The following is a 23,813-nucleotide window of genomic DNA, read 5'->3' as shown; positions in this document are numbered from 1 at the left end:
AAGTACATGTGTATACTTGCATTGTAAGAAAAACCAGAATAAACTATAACAAAATATTAATGGTTAATTTCGGGGTTGTAATACTATAGTTGTGTTGTTTCTTTGTACTTCTCTCAATTTTTCTAATTTTTTTTGCATTAAATATGTGTCATGTTTACAATAGGAAAAAAAAAGCTTTAAGGTGATTGTTTACCTAATATAAGTGGAAGAGGAAAGAACAATATGTAGGGTAGCATAGTCTACCCTTATGATATGTGCACTTTTCTTTTGCATGTTATACTTCAAAAAAGTTATAAAAAGAACTTCTACGCAGAAAATGCATATGCATTTGAGATTTTGTTAGATATTACCAGATTGACCTCCACAGAAGTTGTAGTAGTCGTTTTAGTTCTTTTAAAATAAGACATAGAAATTTTAGAACACCAAGAGACAAAGTCAGCCAAAGGGTTTTCTTTGTCCCTTTATTTTCTCTCCAACAATATTAAGAATAACCACACTGACTTCAGCCTTTGGTTGGTATAATGGGTTGAACTGTGTACCCCGAAGGGATATGTTCAAGTCCCAAACTCTGACACCTGAAATAACCTTATTTGGAAACAGGATCTTTGCAGGTATAATTAAGGACTTTGAAATCATCCTGGATTTATGGTAGTTCCTAAATGCAATGACTGGCGTCCATATAAGAAAAGGGAGAGGGGTGTTTGATGCACAAGGAGATACAGAGAAGGGAATGTGAAGATGAAGGCAGAAATTGGAATGATGCATCTCTAAGCCAATGAATGTCAAGGACTGCTGGCAACTTCTAGAAGCTAGGAGAGAGATCCAGAACAGACTCACTCAGAACCTCTAGGAGGAATCAACCCTGCTGACACCTTGATTTCAGACTTCTGAATTTATTCTGACAGTAAATTCCTGGGTTTTCTTTCTCTCTTTTTTATTTTTAAAGTCACTTAGTTTGCAATAATTTTTACAGCAGCCTTAGGAAACTTACGAGTTGGTGTGGAATTGATCTTTAGCAGGTATTTCTTTCCTTTTAGTTTTAGCCATCGTAGATACGAATTACTTGATTTAGGATAAAAGGGGTAGTGGAAACTGAGGTTCTTTCCCATTGCCCCAGACTGCTTACAGAGAGGATCAAGTGCTTTTACCTCACATGTGACAGAAAAGAGGGCTGAGGTTAAGAGCTAAGCATAATTCCATTACCTCATTTGAAATGAGGTTATAGGTGGGTCCCCGTCTGTTCTTTGGTAACAAGGTTAGAAAGTAAACATCAACTTGGACAGGGATTTCTTTCAGGAATGTTGTAAATGTAACCTTAAATACAATAGCTAATCTCATTGATTTCTGTCCAAAGGAAAAAACCATTTGTCACATGGAAGTTGGAGAGGTCATAGTTGCCACTTGTCATTTTTTAATTACTCTGAATTTAAACAGACATGTCTCCTCTTTGAGAGATTTTCTTTTCCACTGGGTTTGGTTTAGGCAGGGTCCTACCTCCTTTGATGGAAATCCTGTAGGGACAGACTTCATTTCCCTGTTAACCTGGTAACCAGGGCTCAGGCACATGATCTCAGCTTCGTCAGTGGACTAAGTCATTGCCCCTGAAGGAGTGACCCAAAGACACAGGTGCAGATTATTCGTGGAGGCAGCAGCAGATGGTATACAGAGTTGGTGACATTAATGGTGGCATTCTAGCCAGCTGATTCTTGGAAACTGGAGAATTAGATCAGTGGGACTAGGTTGTGCTTCCTTCCTCTCCTCCAAGCCCTGTCCAAACTTCCTATCCTTCAGTAAATTTGATTTCCTGGTTAAGTTAGCCAGAGATGGTTTCAGTTGTTTGCAACCAGACAGAATTCTGCCCGGTATAGAGGCCTTCAGGTCAGAGGGTAAGTTTTACCGGCGGTTTCCTAGAATGGACATTGACAAAAAGAACATCAGGAGGCCATGTGAGACAGATACCCCTTTCAGATCAGGACGGAGGGCTGGGAGAGAGGGCATGTGGGCACAGGAAGTGAGTGAGAAGAGCCATCATTTTGTGATGTGGTTTTCAGACTTTCCCTCTTTATCAGCCTCTCCTGAATTTACTTCAATTCCTCAGTTTTCCCATGTAAGGTATGGTACACAGCCCCCAGTCTAACATCACAGATAAGGGCTGGCCCACACAGAGGGCCCTGGGACTACTGCCTCCCTCCCACCCCATTCAATGTAAGATGAGTGATAACATTATTATATTCCAACCCAGCCCAGCTCCTCACCTCTAATGGCAAGATGCTCCCTCACTTCCCCACCCCTGCCAGCTCCCATTGTATATTGCTATCTTAGCACTTTATATAGAAATTATCCCTTTAGGTGTGCCTGGGTGGCTCATTTGAGTGTCTTGACTCTTGATTTCAACTCGGGTCATAACCTTAGGGTCCTGGCATCGAGTCCCACATTGGCCTCCAGGCTCCCTCTGCCCTTCCCCCACACTCATATGCTCGCTCTTTCTCTCTTTCAAATAAATAAATAAATCTTTTAAAAAAAAAGTTATCCCCTTAACACAGGGAAGTAAATGCAACTCAAAATAATAATGGGAATGCTAGGGTTTTTGTTTTTTGGTTTTTTTGGCCTGTTTTTTTTTTTTTAAAGGTTTGTCCTCAGTATTTTTTTTTTTAAGATTTTATTTATTTATTTGACAGAGAGATCACAAGTAGGCAGAGAGGCAGGCAGAGAGAGAGGAGGAAGCAGGCTCCCCGCCGAGCAGAGAGCCCGATGTGGGGCTCGATCCCAGGACCCTGAGATCACCTGAGCCGAAGGCAGCAGCCTAACCCACTGGGCCACCCAGGCGCCCCTGGCCTGTTTGTTTTTTAATAAGAATACTCAATGTGATATTGAGATATAGTTCCATTTCTTTTTTTTTAAAATATTTTATTTATTTATTGACAGAGATCACAAGTTGGCAGAGAGGCAGGTAGAGAGAGGAGAAAGCAGGCTCCCCACAGAGCAGAGAGCCCAATGTGGGGCTCGATCCCAGGATCCTGGGACCATGACCTGAGCCGAAGGCAGAAGCTTTAACCCACTGAGCCACCCAGGCGCCCCGGTATAGTCCCATTTCTTAAAAGCAATATAGCAATATGTATCGAGAGACCTGGAAAATACTTAAAACCATTGGTCCAGGAATTCTACTTCTAGGACTCCACCCTAACATAATAATCAGTGGCATGGGCCAAGATTTACATACAGAAATGTTAATCGCAGCTTTATTTATAATAGTAGGATCTGAAAACCAAATCTACAAAAGTAGGGGAAAAGTTAAGGGAACGATAGTCTGGCCATGCAGTTCTTTATAGTAATGTTGATAAATTTTATTTTTAAGAATTTTTTTATTTAAGGGGCGCCTGGGTGGCTCAGTGGGTTAAGCCGCTGCCTTCTGCTCAGGTCATGATCTCAGGGTCCTGGGATCGAGCCCCGCATCAGGCTCTCTGCTCAGCAGGGAGCCTGCTTCCCCCCTTCTCTCTCTGCCTGCTTCTCTATCTACTTGTGATTTCTCTCTGTCAAATAAATAAATAAAATCTTTAAAAAAAAAAGAATTTTTTTATTTAAAAAAATTTATTAGAAAGTAATACAGTTAACCCTTGAATAACATGGAGCTTAGGGGCACTAAGATCCATGCTGTGAAAAACCTGCATATAACTTTTGGCTCCCCCAAAATATAACTATTATAGGTTTTTTTTTAAGATTTTTATTTATTTGTTTGACAGAGAGAGACACAGTGAGAGAGGGAACACAAGCAGGGGGAGGGGGAGAGTGAGAGGGGGAAGCAGACTTCCCACTGTGCAGGGGGCTCGATCTCAGGACCTTGGGAACACGACCTGAGCCGAAGGCAGACACTTAATGACTGAGCCCCCCAAGTGCCCCTCGAAAAACATAACTATTAATAGCCTAGTATAAGACCGGACGCTTTAATGATAACATAAACAATCAATTAACACTTATTTTGTATGTTATATGTATTATATACCATATTCTTACAATAAAATAAAATAGAGAAAAGAAAATGTTAAGAAAATCATAAGAGAAAATAGATTTACAGAACTAAACTGTAAAGACTGCATATAAGTGGACCCGTGCAGTTCAAACCTATGCTGTTCAAGGGTCCACTGTACATGTAAAAAAGGCAGTACAGAAACGTTAAAAGTAAAGGTACAAGTTGCTCTGTGAGATTGCTAGGAGGAAAAAAGGAGTTTTCTCTTTCCACTGGGGTTGCCAAGCCTGGAAAATATGAATATGGGGCTGCCGGCGGCCCTCCTCCCCACAGCAGGAAGTGAAGTCACCTGGGGATGAAGCCAAGCCCTGAGAAGCAGTCTGAGAGCTGGGGAGAAAGGTGGCGAAGAGGGCTCTGCTTCTGGTCCCTTGAGACCGCGGTATCTGCAGCTTGTCTTTTGACTCTGAGAGCCACTTCAGCGTCCTTCCCATTAAAGGAGCTAATAAACAGCCTTTCTGCCTTGACTTCTAACTGAATGAGTCATGACTAATACTGGGCCAGCTGCTTTGTTGGAATCAAATTATAGTGCTTGTGCTATAATTCTATTCTAATGATCAATTAATTCTTCCAACAACATGAAATGAGGTCCATGCAGCATGAAATGGGTTTGGTAAACCACTAAAGGCCCCTAAATAATCCCCTTTCTTCACGGTCACAAATCATCCTGGGAATAGGCATCTGGTTCACAGAATACAGTGTCTGGAACACTTATGTTTTCTTTTTATGAAACTTAGGACAGCAAGTATTCGTATTTAGTCTTATGTCATCTCCTCCATCAGTCTTTCTCCAAGACCCAGTGTTAAAGGCTTTGGGGGTCATAATCTACAGCATTTTCAATATGCTGGTATAGAACTCATCTGGGTCTAAAGATTTTTAACCCGTTTAAGGCAAATTGGTGCTTTCTTCTGCTGCACCTATCTTGGCTTTAATTTGCTCTCACTGCTGTTTCCTTTATTCTTCACAGCCTGAGGATCATTTTCTTTGATAGAGAAAAGAGAAAACACCATCAAAATAGACATTGGGCATTTGTTTCTTTCAGTTATACAGTCCCTTACTACATATCAGCTGGTCCCAAGCGACAGGATTATCTCTTTCTTTTTCCTTCTAGCTTTTAATATTGAGTGTTAAAAATACCTCTTCCCCCATTAAAAAAAAAACCCTTTTGTGGTTAAACCTCAGTGTATTATGTGCTGCCTACTTCTTGATCTCCCCTTTCACATCTGTGGTCCTCTTTTATACTTTCCTTTGTTCTGTGACCTTTCTATAAACCCCAACCCTTTAACATCCTGATTTCACTGGGTTTGGGGTTCTTTGAGTGTACTCTTATTTCTTCTTCAACCAGCTCTTTGGAGTTTATAGGTCAGAATCTGTTTCTAAGCATTAGAACTTTATTCCTCTGAAACCATATACCTTTTTATAGTCTCTACTATGAAATCACATGCATATAAAAACACAATATTTTTTTTTTTTGTTAAAAAATTCCTACTTATGAGAAAGTTTGAAGCATAAAGAAAGTATGTTATGGCAGAGATTGCTGGCTCTTCTCCACCCCCATCTCTGTTGTTTGCCCAGCAACTTCAGACCACCTCCAGACTGGGTAAACCAGTGAACTCTGAAATCGGGTAGGCAACCCATGCCTACTGCAAGTGGGTGCAAACTTTCAAATTTGTCCTTGAGTACTTGTCCTTAGCCCTAGGTACCATATAGAGTTTCCTTATTTCTTTGGTTATACTTTTATCGGAGTTAATTTTTTTTTTTTTAAGATTTTATTTGAGAGAGAGAATGAGATAAGGGAGCATGAGCGGGGCACCTGGTTGTTTCAGTGGGTTAAGCCTCTGCCTTCGGCTCAGGTCATGATCTCAGGGTCCTGGGATTGAGCCCCGCATCGGGCTCTGCTCAGCAGGGAGCCTGCTTCCCCCACACCCCTGCCTGCCTCTCTGCCTATTTGTGCTCTCTGTCAAATAAATAAATAAAATCTTTAAAAAAAAAGAGAGAGCATGAGAAGGGAGAGGTCAGAGGGAGAAGCAAACTCTCCACAAAGCGGGGAGCCTGATGCGGGACTCGATCCTGGCATTCCAAGATCATGACCTGAGTGGAAGGCAGTTGCCCAACCAAGTGGGCCACACAGCCACCCCTACTGGAGTCAATTCTTGGCATTCTACTTCCCTTTAGCAAGGTAGAGAAGGGGGCAAAGGAGAGCAATCACCAACAGTGGCATGGGGATGCCTTAGGAGCCTGGGAGCCAGTTGGAGTAGAAGGCTCTCAGAATGCCTAGACGGGAATGGTTGGGGTTGAGAGAGGAAGGGGAGGCTTGGTGAGGGAATGACTGCTCAGTGTAGGACTCTGGGGGCCACAGATAACTGTGCGCAGGCCATTGAAGGGCCTGTCAAAGAAGTGTGGGCAGGTGGCTGCCTGCCGGCCTCACAGGACTCTGGCTTCTGGGTTACGAGGGCTGCAGGAAGCTTATTGCCAAACCCAAACTGTACAGTCACAGAGGAATCGGATTTGAGCCTGTGACTGGGGCAGACCCCACTAGCTGTTCTCAGGACCACCCTCTCAACTTTTGCACTGCCCCAGAAACTGCAGGAAGCTTCTTCTTCCAGCACACTTTACTGAGAAGGCTTAACTCGGTGCCCACTTTGAAAAGGAGAAATGCATAAAGGAACTCCGTTATTTATCACAGAGCCTATATTGAAGTGTGTGTCAGAGCTGAGAGGCAATAATTGATAATACATTGACGACACAAGGACTGATGCTTGAAGTCTTTAGGATTTGAGGAGGTGCTTTCAAACCCCCGACTGCAGATGGCCTATACACCAACTAAGAATTTCAGTTTTTATAATGGGAAGTACCCTGATCAGTTATGTAGGTTCATTACAAATATAAAGCAGTTCGGAAGGCTAATAAGTATGAAGTGAGGGATAAACAGTTTTAATGATTTGGTTCCCTCCTCCCAGACTGCTGGCAAATAAATACATGACTAACACAAAATGGATGCCGTGCGGATTCTTCTTGAACTTTGAAAAACTTACTCTACCAAGGGATCACTCTATCTTTCTGAGTCGATACACACAAATCTATAAAGACACGTTACAACACGGTGAGATTTGGGGTTGCTATCCCTCTCTAAAACCGCCCCATGCCCCCTTTCCCCCCCCCGGGTCCCCGCGGGCTCGAGGATAAAACTGCTAAAGCTTCGTTTTTCACATACAAGATTCTCTCATTTCACTTGCACAAGTCGAGTCTTCCGCGTCGCGTCTGGGTCCTCCACAGCCATCAACCCCTAGCCCGGCTTTGAAGAGGGTCTCAGGCGCCTCCAGGAGACTACCGAAGCGCCGTTCAGGGTCGGGCGGTTTACCAACTCCAAGCGCTCCCTAGCCTCCTTCAAGCCACCTGCGGACGACCTCTGACCTCCGCACTCTGACCCCATCCACGCTGTCACGGTCGCCCAGAGCGTGCCCGGGCCCCGCCCCAGCAGACCCGAGCTCCGCCGGCACCGCTCCGTACTGGCTCCACCCACCTGTCCGGGCCCCGCCTACCCGGAATCGTTCAAGCCCCCCTGTCCCAAGCTCCGCCCACTGGGAGCCCTCACGGCTCACCGCTACCTCACCCCCAAACCCCCGGGATCCGCCCACTTCGCCCTGGCTCCGCCCTCCCGGAACCTGCTCCGCTCTTCCCGCCCGGGCTCCGCCCACCGGAATCTGCGAAACCCGCGCAGTCTTTGGTTCTATCCACCCGGAACTTGCGCCTCCCCCCCGGGCTCCGCGCGCCCGGAACCTGCGTCGCTCGCTCCTCCCAGACTCCGCCTACCCCGTCCCTGGCTCCACCACCCGGGAACTGCACCCTCTGCCCCGGGCTCCGCCCCGAGGACCTGTGCGGCCCGCCGAACGCCGGCTCCTCCCCCGAAGCCTGCCCGCGGGACTCGTCCAGTCGCTTCGCCTCAGGCTCCTGCCCTGGCCCAAGCCAGCCCGCCATGGAGGGGGATGTGCCCGCCGCTGCAGCCGCCCGCTACCAGCCGGCCAGCCCCCCGCGGGACGCCTGTGTCTACAACAGCTGCTACTGGTGAGGGGGCGCGGGTGCAGCCCCCCGCATCTCCCTGGCGCACTAGGTCTCGGCGTCGCCGCCGGGCCCCGCCTCCTCTCGGCCCCTCCCTGGGGGCGCTTTGGGCTTCGACTGGCGGGTTTTCCCGCTTGGGGGATGAGGGAGCGGGAATGGCAGCCCTGGTCTCTGGAGTGGAGCGTAGGCATTTGGAGAAGGGGGAGGTGCGGAATTCCCACGAATGGTAGGGTCGGTGCTGCATTACTGATGCCCGGCGCTTTTCGCTTGGACATTTCTCAGCAGATCTCAGTGCTTGGGGGCCAGGAGGGGGAGGCAGAGGGGGAACGCGGTGAAGCTTTGCAGATTACTTTGCTGAAGCCTTTGTGGTTTCACACTGGTAGGAAGGTCGTTTTAATTTTGGAAGAGAATGGAGGAACGGAGATTTTGCAGTAACTTTCCCAAGGTCATCAGCTAACAGCGACCAGGAATCCAGTTCAGGCCTTCTGGTGCCAGAAACCATGATCTGAACCACCGTGTTGTTATTGTCATACCCATTACATTTACGTAGAACTTGCTGTTTGCCAAACATTGTTCTGATTCGCTCGTGTAAGCTAATTCATTTGAGCCCCACAATTACCCTACCAGGTAGGTACTTTTGTTATCCCCGTTTTTAAAGATGAGAATGCTGAAGCACAGAGGGGTGCAACTAACTTGCCTAAGGCCACATATCTGTGAATGAAGAAATGGGGATTTACCTGTAGAGTTGGCTCTGGAGTCCACACACATTACCCCTGTAGCAGGCCACCTGTGTGGCTGAATCACCCCTCCTACCTTAGTCTCTTTTACTCCCACACCTGAGTAATGACTTCTTCCCCAGCCTCCAGTTGCAAAAGAAACATCAGGCCCATCTAAAACTACCTTTTCCTCCTTTAGCTGGTCATCAAACCAGTGTCACCAAGAAGTTAACATTTGTTCAGCTCTGACTATATGTCAAGGCCAGTGTCAAGTGTTTTCATCCATGACTGGGAGATAGGTTCTATCATTAACCTAGTTTTACTAATGAAAAGAGGGAAGCAGGGAGAGGCTGTGTCCCAAGATCAAACATCTAGCAAGAGATGATGCAGAAATTGGAACTTCCATAGCGCAGGAGTCTATGTTCTTAATGACTACACTTTATTTCTGCCTTACCTCTCACCTAAATTTCTTTAGTTCTTGTTTATAGTGGCCACTCATTGTTTTATTTATTCATTAGATAAATGTTTATGAGGCACTTGGACTGTAATGCACAGCTGTAGGGATTTTGGGATATAGTGCAGGGTCGACACATTTCCTAGTAAGATCTCATGGTTCCTTGTTTTGGTTCAGGGAAAGCAGGCAAAACCAAGTAAACCATGTTTGGTGTTAAATACTATGAGAAAATAAAGCAAGGTAAAGGATGGTGACTCACTATTTCATCATGGATATTTAAGGAATTGAGGCATTGTTGATAAAGTGGTATTTATGCAGAGATCTGAAGAAAAAAAGGGTGGGAGCTTTGTGGATATTGGAGGAACATCATTCTGGATAGGGGAGCACTGGTGCAAAGACTCAGAAGGAAGCGTGCGGGAGTTCCAGGAACAAGGGTGCTGGCACATTTAGAGTGCAGTCATCTGGTGGAAGAATGGTAGGGAATGGACGTCTCTTCAATAGATGGTCTCCTTTAAGTTCCTTCAGCCATAGGCCAGGCCCTCCTTGGCTGGCAGGGGCCTGTTCTAGTCCTTTCTTAGAGGCCTCTGCCCCAGTCTCTCCTATCCCCTCAGGTCCTGAACCTTAGCTGGCTTCACACTGCTGAAAGCTGTTCTAAATTCTGATGAGCCCTAGAATCACCTGGGAGCTTTATAAAGCCAGCAGATCTTAGGGTCTCACTCCAAAGAGTCTGGAGGTGTGGACGGTACCGTGGAGGAGTCTTAGGCTCTTCCAGTGATCACACTTTAAGGAATACAGTCGAGGAGTCTTAGGCTTGTCCATTGGTCACACTTTCAGGAATACAGTCAATGAGCATAGCGAGTCATTTCAGATCTGGTCACCATGTGTTTTTCCAGTCTCATTTCGAACCTGCCTTCTACGCTGTAACCCAGGGTTTCTCAGCTATAGATCTTTATTGACATTTTGAGCATGCTAATGTGGTGGGGGGCTCTCCGGGTATTGTAGGGCATGTAGCCGCATCCCTGCCCCCTACTCACTAGATGCCTGTAGCATCCTCACCCAATATGTGACAACCAAAAATGTCACCATATAGCGCCAAATGTTCCCTGGGGACAAAGTCGCCTTTAGTTGAGAACCAGTATTCTACCCTGTCCTAACCTATCAGGTAGGCACACCTTACTACGCTTGCCCTCACAGCTTCATATGATGTGAAATAAATGCCTCCTGTCTGCTGCTTTCAGCTTCTGTCAGTTGTTACCTGTTCAGAACCAGCTGAATGATAATAGCAGTAACCAGTATTTCTGTGTGGCATAGGTGGTTTGCAGGGCACATCTGATTCTATTGTAATTGTTTTGTACTCCTCTGATGTTGGTTGAGCACCTGCTGTGTGTCAGGGATCCTTCCCTTCTGCATGCTTCTCTGACCTCAGCCCATCAGCAGGAACCCTTGCGGAATCTTGACCTGAATGCTGCTTTGTTAGTCTTTCTGCTACAAAATAATCAACCAGTAGGTTGGAACATAATTATTATAATCTCTCCCCACCCTCATTTTAAAGAGGTTCTAGAACACACACCAATCTGGATCCTTTTTATTCCCAGCAGTAACTCCCTGCATTTCTAAGAATAAACCCCCCATCTCCTTTTTAGGCATGGAGTCCAGCATAGGGCTTGAATTCTGGATCCTGAGATCAAGACCTATGCTGGGATCAAGAGTTGGATGCTTAACTGAGTCACCCTGGTGCCCCAAGGCCCCCTTTTTTAAACATCAAATGTTTCTTGAGATCCTTCTAATGATATTAATTGTACTCTTGAAAAAAAATTGTTTAAAATTTTTTTTCTCTTTGTAACATTCATACACACTTGAAAAATAATAGACTAACTTTATCCATTCACTTATGTATTCAGCTATGCTGCAGTACTTGTGGTACACACGGATTCTCAGACTGTTCTTGGTGACTCTTTGCTCATCCTTGGGACTGGGGGAGGGGGAACAAACCAGGAGAAACCACTGACCTCTACCTCCTCTATCTTCCCGTGTCCCTCAAAATTAATGACTCTCTCTTCTATGCATCTTTTATGACCTTCCATGATGCTGGCTCATTTATGGATCTGTGTGTCTCCTCTCATTGTCTGTGAGCTCTCATTCATCATTACATCCTTCAAGCACTTAGCATAGTGCTTTTCTATCACAGGCTCTTTAAGAGGTCTGTGATCAACTCCAGAATGTCTACAGGCTGGACAGACAAGTGTCTTCTGATAACTTCGTCTTAGAACATCCAGATTTTGGGGCGCCTGGGTGACTCAGTTAAGTGTCTGCCTTCGGCTCAGGTCATGATCTCCAGGTCCTGGAATCCAGCCCTGCATCCAGCCTGCTTCTCCCTCTCTCTTTGCCTGAAGCTTTCCCTGCTTGTGCTCTCTCTCAAATAAATAAATCTTTTTTAAAAAAAAGAACATCCAGGTTCAAAAAAAAATTTAGCTAACACATATTTTGTATCATAATGAAACAGTTCCTTTTTGTTACTCCCTACTGCATATCCAATGGAAGTCGTCAGTCACAGTCTTCTGTTACTACCTCTACTGCTACTTTTTCTATACGATTTCTTAGATATTTTAGAGATCACAGGAAAAAAATACACTTTGCTTCAATACTTTAAGTGTACTCGTATGGGACATTTAGGCAGGTAGACAAGGTCAAAACTGTGCATTGAAAGTGTGTCTCCATAAACTGGTGGTAGTTCTTAGTGCCAGGCGCACCTTACTTCATTTTCAGATAACGTGGTTTAGATGTTTGGAAATTAGGCTTTGGCAGATTGAGTCCAGTATGAGTAGTGTTGCTATGGCTCATTTTGAATGAAGGTTCAGTGGTGGCTCATCAGAAAAAGATAAGAACCCCAAGGCTGAGCAATGACTGTGCCTGTGTGGGAGTGTGCCTCTGGCCTCCAGGGTAGCTGGGTTTGATGCACTGGGCATTGCTTTACTTAGCCCAGTTCTGACTACTGCTTTACATATCTAAAGGCCTGTCATAGAGAAAAGGAGATTGATCTGGGGCAGAAGTATAGGAAGATGGATTTCAGTTCAGCCTGAGAAAGGACTTCCTAAAAATCAGGACCTCTTGTATCAGAGCGATGCAGGGAATCCTACTCACAGAGTCTCCCTCCGAAAGGATTCCTTGGCATATCATGTAACTGTCCCCTGGTCCTTTCCAGCCAGAAGCCCTCCTCCCCAACACAGTCATCTTGCCCCTTTGCTAAGGGGAGCAGTGAACCGATATTAACTAAGATTTATCAAGCTTTTATAATACGGTATGATTATATCCATTTTACACATGAGAAAAGCAGATACGCACTTCAAGATGTTCAGAGCTTCTTACCTCGTAAGTGGCTGAGTTGGAATTCCAGCTGTATCTCAAGTCCCTGGATCCAAAGCTTGTGGAGTATTAATGTAGCATATTATCAGCTATAAAATGCCTCTCTGTGCGAGCACTGCTGGGGAAGGTAGCAAGCACTCTGGAGAAAGGTCGGCACATGGTATGAATTGGGTCACACCTTGTTGGGGGATGTTTTAGAGGAGGGTCATGCATCCATCAGTTATTGGATGAGGTGGTGTTTAAAGTCTCTTCCAACATTTTTATGTCTTCATCAGTCTTCTGTTCAAGTTTGAAAGACCCATTGCTTAATTGTATTGATTAAACTGTTATTTTATTTTAGTGAAGAAAATATTTGGAAGCTCTGTGAATACATCAAAAACCATGACCAGTATCCTTTAGAAGAGTGTTATGCTGTCTTCATATCTAATGAGAGGAAGATGGTAAGTGGTGAGTGATTGTAGAAAGAGAACAAGAGATTTAGGGTGACAATAGGAACTAAATATAGTATTGGTCACACTGCCCCAAATTGTGCTTTATAAAATACAGGAACATTTTAAAGTTTATTTATGAATGAGATTATGAGCCTCCCCCCCGCCCCCGCTTTCAGGACATGATTGAGTTAGAAAAGTTTAGTCCCTTATTTGTAGGTCAAGAAATAGATGATGGTATGCACAAATTAAGTTCCTTCTCTTTAGGTATGAAGTTAGAGCTTTTTAAATTGCTTAGGCTAGAGCCACATTCTTTCAGGTTTGCAGTAAAGATGTTTTTGTCCTGAAGTTTAAATAGAATTATGGTAAACTGATATGAAGTATTAAAAAAGCAAGCAAGCCCTAAAAAAAAAAAAAAAAAAAAAAAGCAAGCAAGCCCTTAAAAAAAAGTAACTATTAAGAAAGCAAGCCCTTAGAAAAAGTAAGCCATTAATATTTTATAAAGCACTTAAAAATATTTGAAGATTTATATATGTATATATATATATATATTTTTTTTAAGGCTTTATTTATTTATTTGACAGTCAGAAATCACAAGTAGGCAGAGAGGCAGGCAGAGAAAGAGAGAGAGGAGGAAGCAGGCTCCCTGCTGAGCAAAGAGCCTGATGCGGGACTCGATCCCAGGACCCTAAGATCATGACCTGAGCTGAAGGCAGAGGCTTTAACCCACTGAGCCACCCAGGCGCCCCTAAAGATTTATATTTTTAAGTAATCCATACACTTATTGCGGAGCTTGAACTCACAACCCTAAGATCAAGAATCACACACGCCTACCAAAGGAACCATCCTGGCACCCACCCCGGGAAGCACTTTGGTAAACATCATCTCATTTGATGCTAATGGAAACACAGTACAGTAGGCAGGGTTTAGACAACTATCTCCATTTTATAGATGAGGAAATAGAGGCTCAGGGAGGTCCCACAAATAATGTGGGAAAGCAAGACTTGAACCAGCCAGGCCTTCTGATTCCTTTTTAGGTCTCTTTCTACTCTCCAAAGAACATCAGATCATTAATTTTTGCATTTTCATTATTAAGAACACTTGGAAGGATTTAGATTTCTTCATTCACCTCGATAGTTGATTGCTTAGAAATATTTTATATTTTATTTACCTGTTACTTTAAAGAATTTAGTAGTGGTGTAACTGAAGTCGTGGCTTACAAAATTGATTATATTTTGTAGATACCTATCTGGAAACAACAGGCAAGACCTGGAGATGGACCCGTGATCTGGGTAAGATGGTCAATACAGAGAACTTCTGGTGCGTTAGTTCTTGTAATTCCCAAGCGGTCTCTGTGTTTTGGTAAAGCAGAAATGATGGCGCAGTAGAGAAAGGCTGTGATAATTATTGATAATTGACCTCTTGGGAATAGGTTTTATTTTGTCTAAGGTAGTACTTACAGATATGTTTTTATTTAATTTTATTATTCTAGGAAAGACTTTATTTCTTTAATTATTATTTTTTTCTTTTAGTGAGCTCTACACCCAATGTGGGTCTTGAACTCACGACCCAGAATCAAGAGTTACATGCTCTACAGACTGATCCAGCCAGGTGCCCCATATAGGAAAGATTTTATTTTATTTATTTTTTTTTTAAAAAAGATTTTATTTATTTATTTGACAGAGAGAAATCACAAGTAGATGAAGAGGCAGGCAGAGAGAGAGGAAGGGAAGCAGGCTCCCTGCTGAGCAGAGAGCCCGATGCGGGACTCGATCCCAGGACCCTGAGATCATGACCTGAGCCGAAGGCAGCGGCTTAACCCACTGAGCCACCCAGGCGCCCCAGGAAAGATTTTAAATAGCTGATGTGGCAGATGTGTTTGTGATCTAAGCTGTTACCCATTTAACCTACTGGAAGGAACTTTGGCCATATCTGGTCCAGCTGCACATTCGATTATTTGGATATCATGTTAAAAGTATAGGTTTCTGGGATGCCGGGGTGGCTCAGTTGGTTAAGCAGCTGCCTTCGGCTCAGGTCATGATCCCATCGTCCTGGGATCGAGTCCCACATCGGGCTCCTTGCTCTGCAGGGAGCCTGCTTCTCCCTCTGACTCTGCCTGCCACTCTGTCTGCCTGCGCTCACTCTCTCAAAAAAAACAAAAAGTATAGGTTTCTGACTTAGTTGGTATAGAGAAGGGTTTAGGAGGTAGTGTTCTTTGTAGACTCCTGAGTCACCATGACTAACATTTGAAAAACCCGGATCTACTCCAGCTCTTCTGTTTTTCAGGTGAAGAAACAAGCCTATGGGGGCCTGGGTGGCTCAGTGGGTTAAGTCTCTGCCTTTGGCTCAGGTCATAATCTTAGGTTCCTGGGATTGAGCCCCTCTGCTACCCCTACCTGTGATCTCTGTCAAATAAATAAATAAATAAATAAAATCTTTCAAAACAAAACAAAACAAAACAACAAGCCCAGAAGATAGAGTGAGAAGCTCAAAGTTATCTAGCTGATCCTTTCCAGTACACATCTATGTGTCGCCTTAACCTTTACCTCTGAAGAATTGTTTATGCTAATAACATGAAGATAAAGTAAAAGAAAAACTCCATTTGTGATAATGTAGCAAGCATCTTATTTCTGATACTTATTTAAAATAAGTTATCATTTGAATTGGTTTCATTCGTTTATTTAACCTATATTTAAATAGACTAAAATCCCTGGTCTCACAGAGCACACGTTCTTGCTTCCTTTACCAGCAGGTGTTTTGCTATGCTAATATATATATATATATATATATATATATTTTTTTTTTTTTTTTAGATTTTATTTATTTATTTGTCAGAGAGAGAGAGAGAGAGCGCGCGAACGAGCACAGGCAGACAGAGTGGCAGAGGGAGAAGCAGGCTCCCTACAGAACAAGAAGCCTGATGTGAGACTCAATCCCAGGACGCTGGGATCATGACCTGAGCCAAAGGCAGCCGCTTAACGAACTGAGCCACCCAGGCGTCCCTTGCTATGCTAATATTAAAGCCCAAATACAGTTTTGGGGTTAAGTCCCAGTCCTCCCAGTGGTGGCCCTATGAACTGGACATGTTATTTACCTTCTTTCTTCAGTGTCTTCCTCTGGCCAGTAGTGTTGCGAGTCTTTTTTTTTTTTTAATTTTTTATTTTTTAAGATTTTATTTATTTATTTGATGGACAGAGATCACAAGTAGGCAGAGGCAGGCAGAGAGAGAGGGGGAAGCAGGTTCCCTGCTGAGTAGAGACCCTGATTTGGGGCTCGATCCCAGGGACCCTGGGATCATGACCTGAGCCAAAGGCATTAACCCACTGAGCCACTCAGGTGTACCTCGTGTTTTGAGTCTTAAGTGAGATAACGTGTGAGAGACATTGTCCTGGTACCTGGTACCGTGTCTGGTTCTGATGCTTAAGCCTTTCTTCATAGCAACAATAGCTACGTAACCCTTGTTGCAGACTGTTCACATGCCCTAGAAGTCATCCTGTGGCCGAGCCACTCAGCTGACTTTGAGTCATGGTCTGTCTTCTTGGTTGAGAGAAACTTGCAGGGAAAGGACCTGTGGTTATGTCCCTCTTACACAGCGTCTCATGGCAGCCCAGAATAACTCCTGTTATGGTAAGGCCTCCCACACCCGCCGGCAAATGTATCTTTGCCTCACTGCTGTCCTGTTGTAGGAAATGGCTCCACCCTGAGTGGAGAGAGACACCCAGTCCCAAGAAGCTGATCGCCTTCTAGGTGGGTTTCCCTCCCCCTAGCCCAGCTTGGTTTTGTCCTGGCATCTGGGTAGGCGCTGAACCCCACTTCGAGAGTGAGGCTGCCGCTGGGTCCGTATTCCTTGACTCCCCATCTGTGCTATAAAGGCCACTTGGAGTTGAGGCCTACCTTCTCTTCCCTTAATTGCCCCAGCAACAGTCTGGTAAACACTACGCTTATCTCCAGTTTATAAAAGAGGAAGCTCAGGCTGGAAGGGGCGGGCCGGAGGTTTGGCCTGAGGGCCCTCACCGGGAGCCCCTTGCTCTTTGCCGCCGCCCCACTGCCCGCAGCGCTTGCCAGATTCCCCCTTTCTGCTCCTGGAGCTCCTGGAGGGTCAGGACTTTCCTTTCTCATCTTTGCATCTTTATTTCAGTTACCCAGTTTCTCACAAACAATAGAGAGGTGTATTTCAAAGCCACTGGAATAGGAGTAGAGGATGTCCAGCGGAAACAGATTTTGGATAAGGCAGGGACTGGCTGTGGTAGGAAGTGGGAGACTCCTGCAGAGAGAGCCAGCCCGCGGGGGATGGCAGTGGGGAGACAGGAGGAAAGCTTGCTGCGGAAGGACAGGACTAGTACGGACACAGCCAGTGGAAGGGGGCCGCTCTTCCATTATTTATCTGGAGGGTAGCGTGCATTAAGGGGAGTGCAGGGCGTAAGCATCCATTTCTGTGGCTGTTGCTGCCTTATGAAGATAGCATCGGAGCCAGCGCCGGCTCTTTCGGCTTTGATGGCAGAGCATTTCCAGTCTTAATTAATCACCTTCCCCCATCATAGGGTCGATGAACAATGTCCGAGAAAGTGCTCTGTAAGCCCTGAAGTCCTGGAAATAGAAGGTGGTGGTACTAATGCCACACTCATGTGACTGAGCCTTTCACCTCCCAGTCCTGTTCTCTGGGAGGCACCTTCAGAACTACCTCCCACTCCCACCCCCAATGGCCCTTCCAGCCGGTAGCTGGTGCTGGGCAGTGCCCAGCGTCGGGGACTCAGTGATGCCTCACAGCTGAGTCGCACAGGAGAAGTTGTCTTCATCTTTCCTCCTTAATGGCTACAGATGGGGGTTGGTGGATTTAACAACAACATTTTAAAGTTCTTTCACATTCCAAGCAATCCCCTTGGTTAATACTTTGGAGGATATCCTTGCACAGCTTTTCAAATTCTGTATTCGTATGCATGCCTGTGTACTTTGGAATGCACGTGTGTCTTTATACACACATAGCTTTTATTTATTTTTATTTTTTTAAACAATTTATTTCTGTTTTTTTTTTTTTTTTTTAAAGATTTTATTCATTTATTTGACAGAGATCACAAATAGGCAGAGAGGCAGGCAGAGAGAGGGGGAACCAGTCTCCTCGCTGAGCAGAGAGCCTGAGTCGGGGCTCGATCCCAGGACGCTGAGATCATGACCAGAGCTGAAGGCAGAGGATTAACCCACTGAACCACCCAGGTGCCCCCACACATAGCTTTTAAAAAAATAATATGTAGTACACACTTTGCAATTTTTTGCATTTTGTAACATACCCATTTTTCCATTTTCTACATAAATTTGCCAAATTTTTTTTTTTTTTATGCACCTGCATTGGGGTTTATTTCTCTCGTGTTGGGCTTTTGGTTGTTTCTGAATTTTCACTATTGTAAACAGTGCTACAGAGATTTTCTTTGTATATATAGACCTTTACATGCATATGGCCATTTTTTTTCTATAGGATGGGTTCCTAGAGATAAAATTGTTAGGCCAAAGAGTATATAGTTAATGTATATGAACAGTTCCTCTACTTATTTAAGTGTTCCCTGTCACTGGACATTTAGTCCTTTTTTAGGGCTTTGTGTTTGCTTTGTTTTGTTTTGCTGTTTTAGAAAGGGTTGTACTGGTCTTGTATTCATTTTTTTTTTTCTTTTTAAAGATTTTATTTATTTATTTGACAGAGAGAGACCACAAGTAGGCAGAGAGGCAGGCAGAGAGAGAGGAAGCAGGCTCCCCGCTGAGCAGAGAGCCGGATGTGGGGCTTGATCCCAGGACCCTGAGACCATGACCTGAGCCGAAGGCAGAGGCTTTAACCCACTGAGCCGCCCAGGCATCCCTCTTGTATTCATTGTTAATGATTATATATGCATTATTACTGTGACGTTGGAATTCACCATCACGAAGTACCTTGGTTAACTTCAGCAACTTTTACTTCTAGGATTACCATGTTGTCCTGCTTCATGTTTCAAGTGGAGGACAGAGCTTCATTTATGATCTTGACACTGTGCTGCCATTTCCCTGTCCTTTTGACACTTACGTGGAAGATGCCTTTAAGTCTGATGAGGACATTCATCCACAGTTCAGAAGGTGAGGAGATTCAGGATGGATTTACCTTCTTTCTGAAGTTAGACCTTGACAGTCGTACGGAAAGTTTGTGTGAGGATATGTGTATGTGATTTTCTGGGTTTTTTTTTTTTGGCATTTGTTTTGCAAAGATCACTTGACTTGGCATCACCATTGAGTTGATATTTGAAAATGATGTGTGCTATACAGAAGATTCAAAGTGTTTTGAAGTTTTAGAAGTTGTCCAGCATAGGGGGGGTGCCTGGGTGGCTCAGTGGGTTTAAGCTTCTGCCTTTGGCTCAGGTCATGATCCCAGGGTCCTGGGATCGAGCCGCGCATTGGGCTCTTTGCTCAGCAGGGAGCCTGCTTCTTCCCCCGCTGCTGCCCCCCGCCCAACTCTCTGCCTACTTGTGATCTCCGTCAAATAAATAAATAAAATCTTTTTTTTTTTTTTATTTTTAAAGATTTTTATTTATTTATTTGACAGAGAGAAATCACAAGTAGATGGAGAGGCAGGCAGACAGAGAGAGAGGGAAGCAGGCTCGCCGCTGAGCAGAGAGCCCGATGCGGGACTCGATCCCAGGACCCTGAGATCATGACCTGAGCCGAAGGCAGCGGCTTAACCCACTGAGCCACCCAGGCGCCCTAAATAAATAAAATCTTAAAAAAAAAAAAAGAAACAAATATAGATTTAAAAGTTGTCCAACATATAAAAGGTTGACATTCTTTAAAAAAATGGGTGTGATGAGATCCCAAACATTTTCTGAAAGCCATTTTGGGGATTTCTCTCATCCACATTGGGTGGATGGGTGGCTGTATGGGGTGTGGCCTTAATGACGAGAAAATTGAGAGGTCTGTGACAGCAGCACCTGAACTAATGTTGCCCTTTATTCCTAATACACAATCGAGTAAATAAAGGCCCCCAGACATATTTTTGTGCCTGTGTAGTTTTGGATTTCAATTAATCCTTTCTCATGGTTTCTTTAACACGTGATAAAACTACATAGATATTCGTGTATTACTGATCATACAAAAATGCCTGGGTACTTCTGTGTGTGTCATAGATAATGAGTCTGTATAAAAATCGACTAGGAATTTCGCCGTGAAACCTTCCTAATGTATACGAACGTTGCTTTATCTGCAGGAAATTTAGAGTGATCCGTGCAGATTCGTATTTGAAGAACTTTGCTTCTGACCGATCTCACATGAAAGATTCCAGTGGGAACTGGAGGGAACCTCCTCCTTCGTACCCCTGCATTGAAACTGGAGGTGAGCCAGAGGTGCCTTCTCCTGGAGGTTTCTGACCACCGTGCAGATCAGCATTGCCCCTTAACCAGGGACAAAAATTGTGTGTTATTCTTTGTACGACACTCCCTGAGTTGTAAGAAGGTCAGAGGGGGCACAGATGTGTGTGTTTTTTAGGTTCAGGAGTTGAGGCCCAGAGAGCAGGACTGGAAAGTGTATGAGCTCGTGCAAAGGGGAGGTGCTCAGAAGCAGAACCACGAGACTTGCACACCGCCTTGCACACCGCTAGCGTGTTGGGTGTGCCTACTGCCGGGACACTGGGCTTCAGGAGGTCTGCGTGCTTGGGTCCTTTAACAGTGGGACAAGTAGCATCTTGCTGTGGTGGGGTTTCACGTTAAGGCCAAAGTCCCTAGGCATCCTTGCGTTATGTGAAATGTCATTTTCCTGGCTCTGTGATAAAATCTGCATTAGAAGAAAGTGAGCTGGCAGGTTTTATTGTACCACTCATCACATTTATGTGCTTTTAGGCAGCAGTCCAATTAATAATTTTCTGAGAGTTAAGTAGATAAAGAGTTCTTCGCCCTATTACTATTGTTTGCCATTCACAGGAGCTTGAAACGTTATTGATGTTTGTACGTGATTTGCAACATTTGCCATTTCTGGGTGAGGTCACCCAGTCCCAGGGATGAGACCTTCTGTGTGTAGGTTGCTCTCTAAGCTATACAACACGCCAGAAAAATAGGACAGTGGTGTCCGGAGTTGAGCAAGGGAGAAAGTAAATCTGTTTGGTGTACTTGAACACTAAAAGAGGATTCAAATGGATTTTTGAGGCTCTCTGTGAAAAGCTCTCTCTCATGATTTTAAACATTTATACTGGAATTGCTTTTGGGTCTGCCAACCTGCTTACTAGTCTCAGCGTTAGACTGGGACAGCTCCTAGGTTAGGAGGGGGGTGTCATAGATCGTCCTTTTAGTCTCAGGCAAGCTGCTGTATATGGTGTGGCCTGGGACAGCGTGCCTTCTGCCACTGCAACACCCCCCCCCCCCCCGCTTTTCTCGTCAGACTTGAGCCCCCAAGGCAGAGCCTAGCACGTAGCAAGCATTCAGTAAACACCAGCCTGTCAGCTCAGATCCTCTCTGAGTCACTCCTTTCAGTTTTGATGACTACTGCCCAGTAGATGCTATTTTGTGTCGTGCTTTGGTGCCGGTCGCTTTACATAGTAGTTTAATAGAATTTTCCCCACAGCTCAGGCAGGCTTTATTTTCCACGTTTGGTGGATGCACAGAGTGAGGGCCATGGAGATTACAGCCTTTGCCTCCGGTGCACAGCCAGGCAGGATGAGCGGGCGGCCTGGTGCAGGCGGTTTCTGCCTTGCGTGTGCTTAGTTCATCAGGGACCTCCTGAACTTGAGATTGAAACTGAAAGGAGTCTGCTCTGAAGTGTGGGGCGAACATACGGGTTTCCCACATCCGAATGTGACCACACTGTAACGTCCTCTCATGTGGTGAACTCAGTACTTCAAATCCAGTGTTTTTCAAAGGATTATATTTGAGGTTAGGATAAGGGAGAATTGCTTTTAGCTAATTAGTAGTGTTTTATTAAAAAATGAAGGTTAAAAAAGAAAAAAATGGTTCAAGGAAAATATTGAACCTTAATGCCTGTTTCAGGTACTTGAATAGCACTTCCCTGCGTCCCCTGCACTCTGTGGTGGGATTGACTCTTAGGGCTTGAATTGAGTGTATTTGGTATGTTGACTGTTAGGATTATATGATTAATAATTTTGGTGGCCATATGTCTGCAAGACCACTCTTCGGTTCAGCATTTAGTGTCCCTCCCCCCCACCTCGGGGCCATGGGAAGGAAACTGAAATTTATAATCGTATCACCTTGTCCTGAAGAGTCAGTTCCAGCACGGGTCACTGACGGCTCAGTTTTCAAAGACATTTCCTAAGTCTTGGGCTGAGCTGTAGAGCACACCAAATTTCCCCCTCTCCTTTTTGAGTCCTTTCCTGCCTTTTGTCTGCATATACCTCCCATCCTCTTGCTTCCTAATGTATAGCAGCGGTGGTTTATTTAAACCAAGCTGGAGGACCATAGTGTTAGGTGAACAGAAATGTTACAGTCCCCTGTGGGCGAGGTTAGAGGAGACAGATACTTATTTGTTATACCTTGATCTCTCTAAAATAATTTTTATTTATATTTTGTTTTTAATACATTGATCTTTTTACATGATGAATGACTGCAGATAGTAATCATTTTTTATTTAGTTATGTTAAGTCTTAGAAAAGAAAAAGAGAAAAGGGGGGATGCCTTAGAAAACAAATGCTGTATTTCAAAAGTTGAGATTTCTTTTTAAAGGCCTTTGTTAAAAATTTTCACAAACCTGCTGGCCTCTATGGAGTCTGGCACCTAGCCAGGTCAGCAGGAACTCCCACCCCATCTTTCCTGGTAGGTGCCTGTCTTCCCTTTGTTTCTAGTTAGGTGGGGATCTGGCATTCCCAGCTCTCTGATGACTTCAATAAAAGTTCTGTGTCTGCTGAGTATCTAGCTTTTGTGTTAGAAGGGTGTTCGCAACTCTGTTTCTAGTTTTCTGCATCCTTTGTGCTTTGTGCTTTGAGCCACCCAGGCGCCCCTTGCCCAGCTCTTCTTTTCTTAAAATTTATTTGTTGAAGAAATTGGGTCCCAGAGAAGCAGTCTAGATTTTGCTGATTTTATCTCTTTTGTAGCCTCTGAATTTCCTATAATTTGGCAGTTGAATCCAATAAACTGGCAGTTTGATTATTCGTGCATTTTGCAGAGGGTTAACTCACTGAACCACCCAGGCACCCCTTCATTTAAATTTTTGTTTTGAAATAATTTTAGACTTTTGGGGCACCTGGATGGCTCAGTTGGTTAAGTGTCTGCCTTTGACTCAGGTCATGATCTCAGGGTCCTGGGATTGAGCCCCAAGTTGGGCCCCCTGCTCAGCGGAGAGCCTGCTTCTCCATCTCTCTCTGACCTCCTCCCTCCTTATTCATTTTCTCTCTCTCTCTCAAAATAAAATAAAATAAAATAAAAATAATTTTAGACTTATGAAAAATTTGCTTAAACACTTTAGAGCATTCCCATAACCCTTTTACTCTGATTTCACAAATGTTGAATTTTATATAACCATAATGTAATAACTGAAACTAAGAAAATGATGTACTTGACATAGAAGTATTGGTCTAGTACTGTTGACTTACAGACCTTACCTAAGTTTTGCAAGTTTTCCCACTAATTTCTTTTCTCTGGTTCAGAATCTGCCCCGTGATACTACATTTAGTTGTCCTGTCTTCTTAGTCCCCTGCAGTCTCTGATAGTTTTTTTTTTTTCCTTTCTTTTTATAACTTTTTTACAGTTTTGAAGAGTACCGGTCAGTTATTTTGTAGCATGCCCCTCAATTTGGGTTTGTGTGATGTTTCTTCATGATTAGAT

The 23,813-nt window shown here is 44.3% G+C and overlaps 1 protein-coding gene across 3 annotated transcripts in view; it reads left to right on the top strand.

The window, feature by feature from the left end:
* Positions 1–7,755: 7,755 nt before the first annotated feature.
* Positions 7,756–23,813, top strand: part of NTAQ1 (N-terminal glutamine amidase 1) — a 31,690-nt gene continuing 15,632 nt past the window's right edge. For 2 of the 3 annotated variants that reach the window (XR_014309192.1, XR_014309193.1), the window contains exons 1-5: positions 7,756–8,086; positions 12,954–13,053; positions 14,283–14,333; positions 18,989–19,137; positions 20,258–20,382. Coding sequence is in view for 1 of the 3 variants with exons in the window: in XM_082721770.1 (XP_082577896.1) it covers positions 7,998–8,086; positions 12,954–13,053; positions 14,283–14,333; positions 18,989–19,137; positions 20,258–20,382 (514 nt within the window). In the remaining 2 variants the exon portion in view is untranslated. The remainder of the gene's footprint in view (positions 8,087–12,953; positions 13,054–14,282; positions 14,334–18,988; positions 19,138–20,257; positions 20,383–23,813) is intronic. The other variant, XM_082721770.1, reaches the window with a different exon arrangement.

This window comes from Mustela nivalis (assembly GCF_964662115.1).
Source record: "Mustela nivalis genome assembly, chromosome: 2".
Classification (NCBI taxonomy): Eukaryota; Metazoa; Chordata; class Mammalia; order Carnivora; family Mustelidae; genus Mustela; species Mustela nivalis.
The sequence above is the reverse complement of the archived record's forward strand: the minus strand, read 5'-3'. Positions and strand labels throughout refer to the sequence as shown.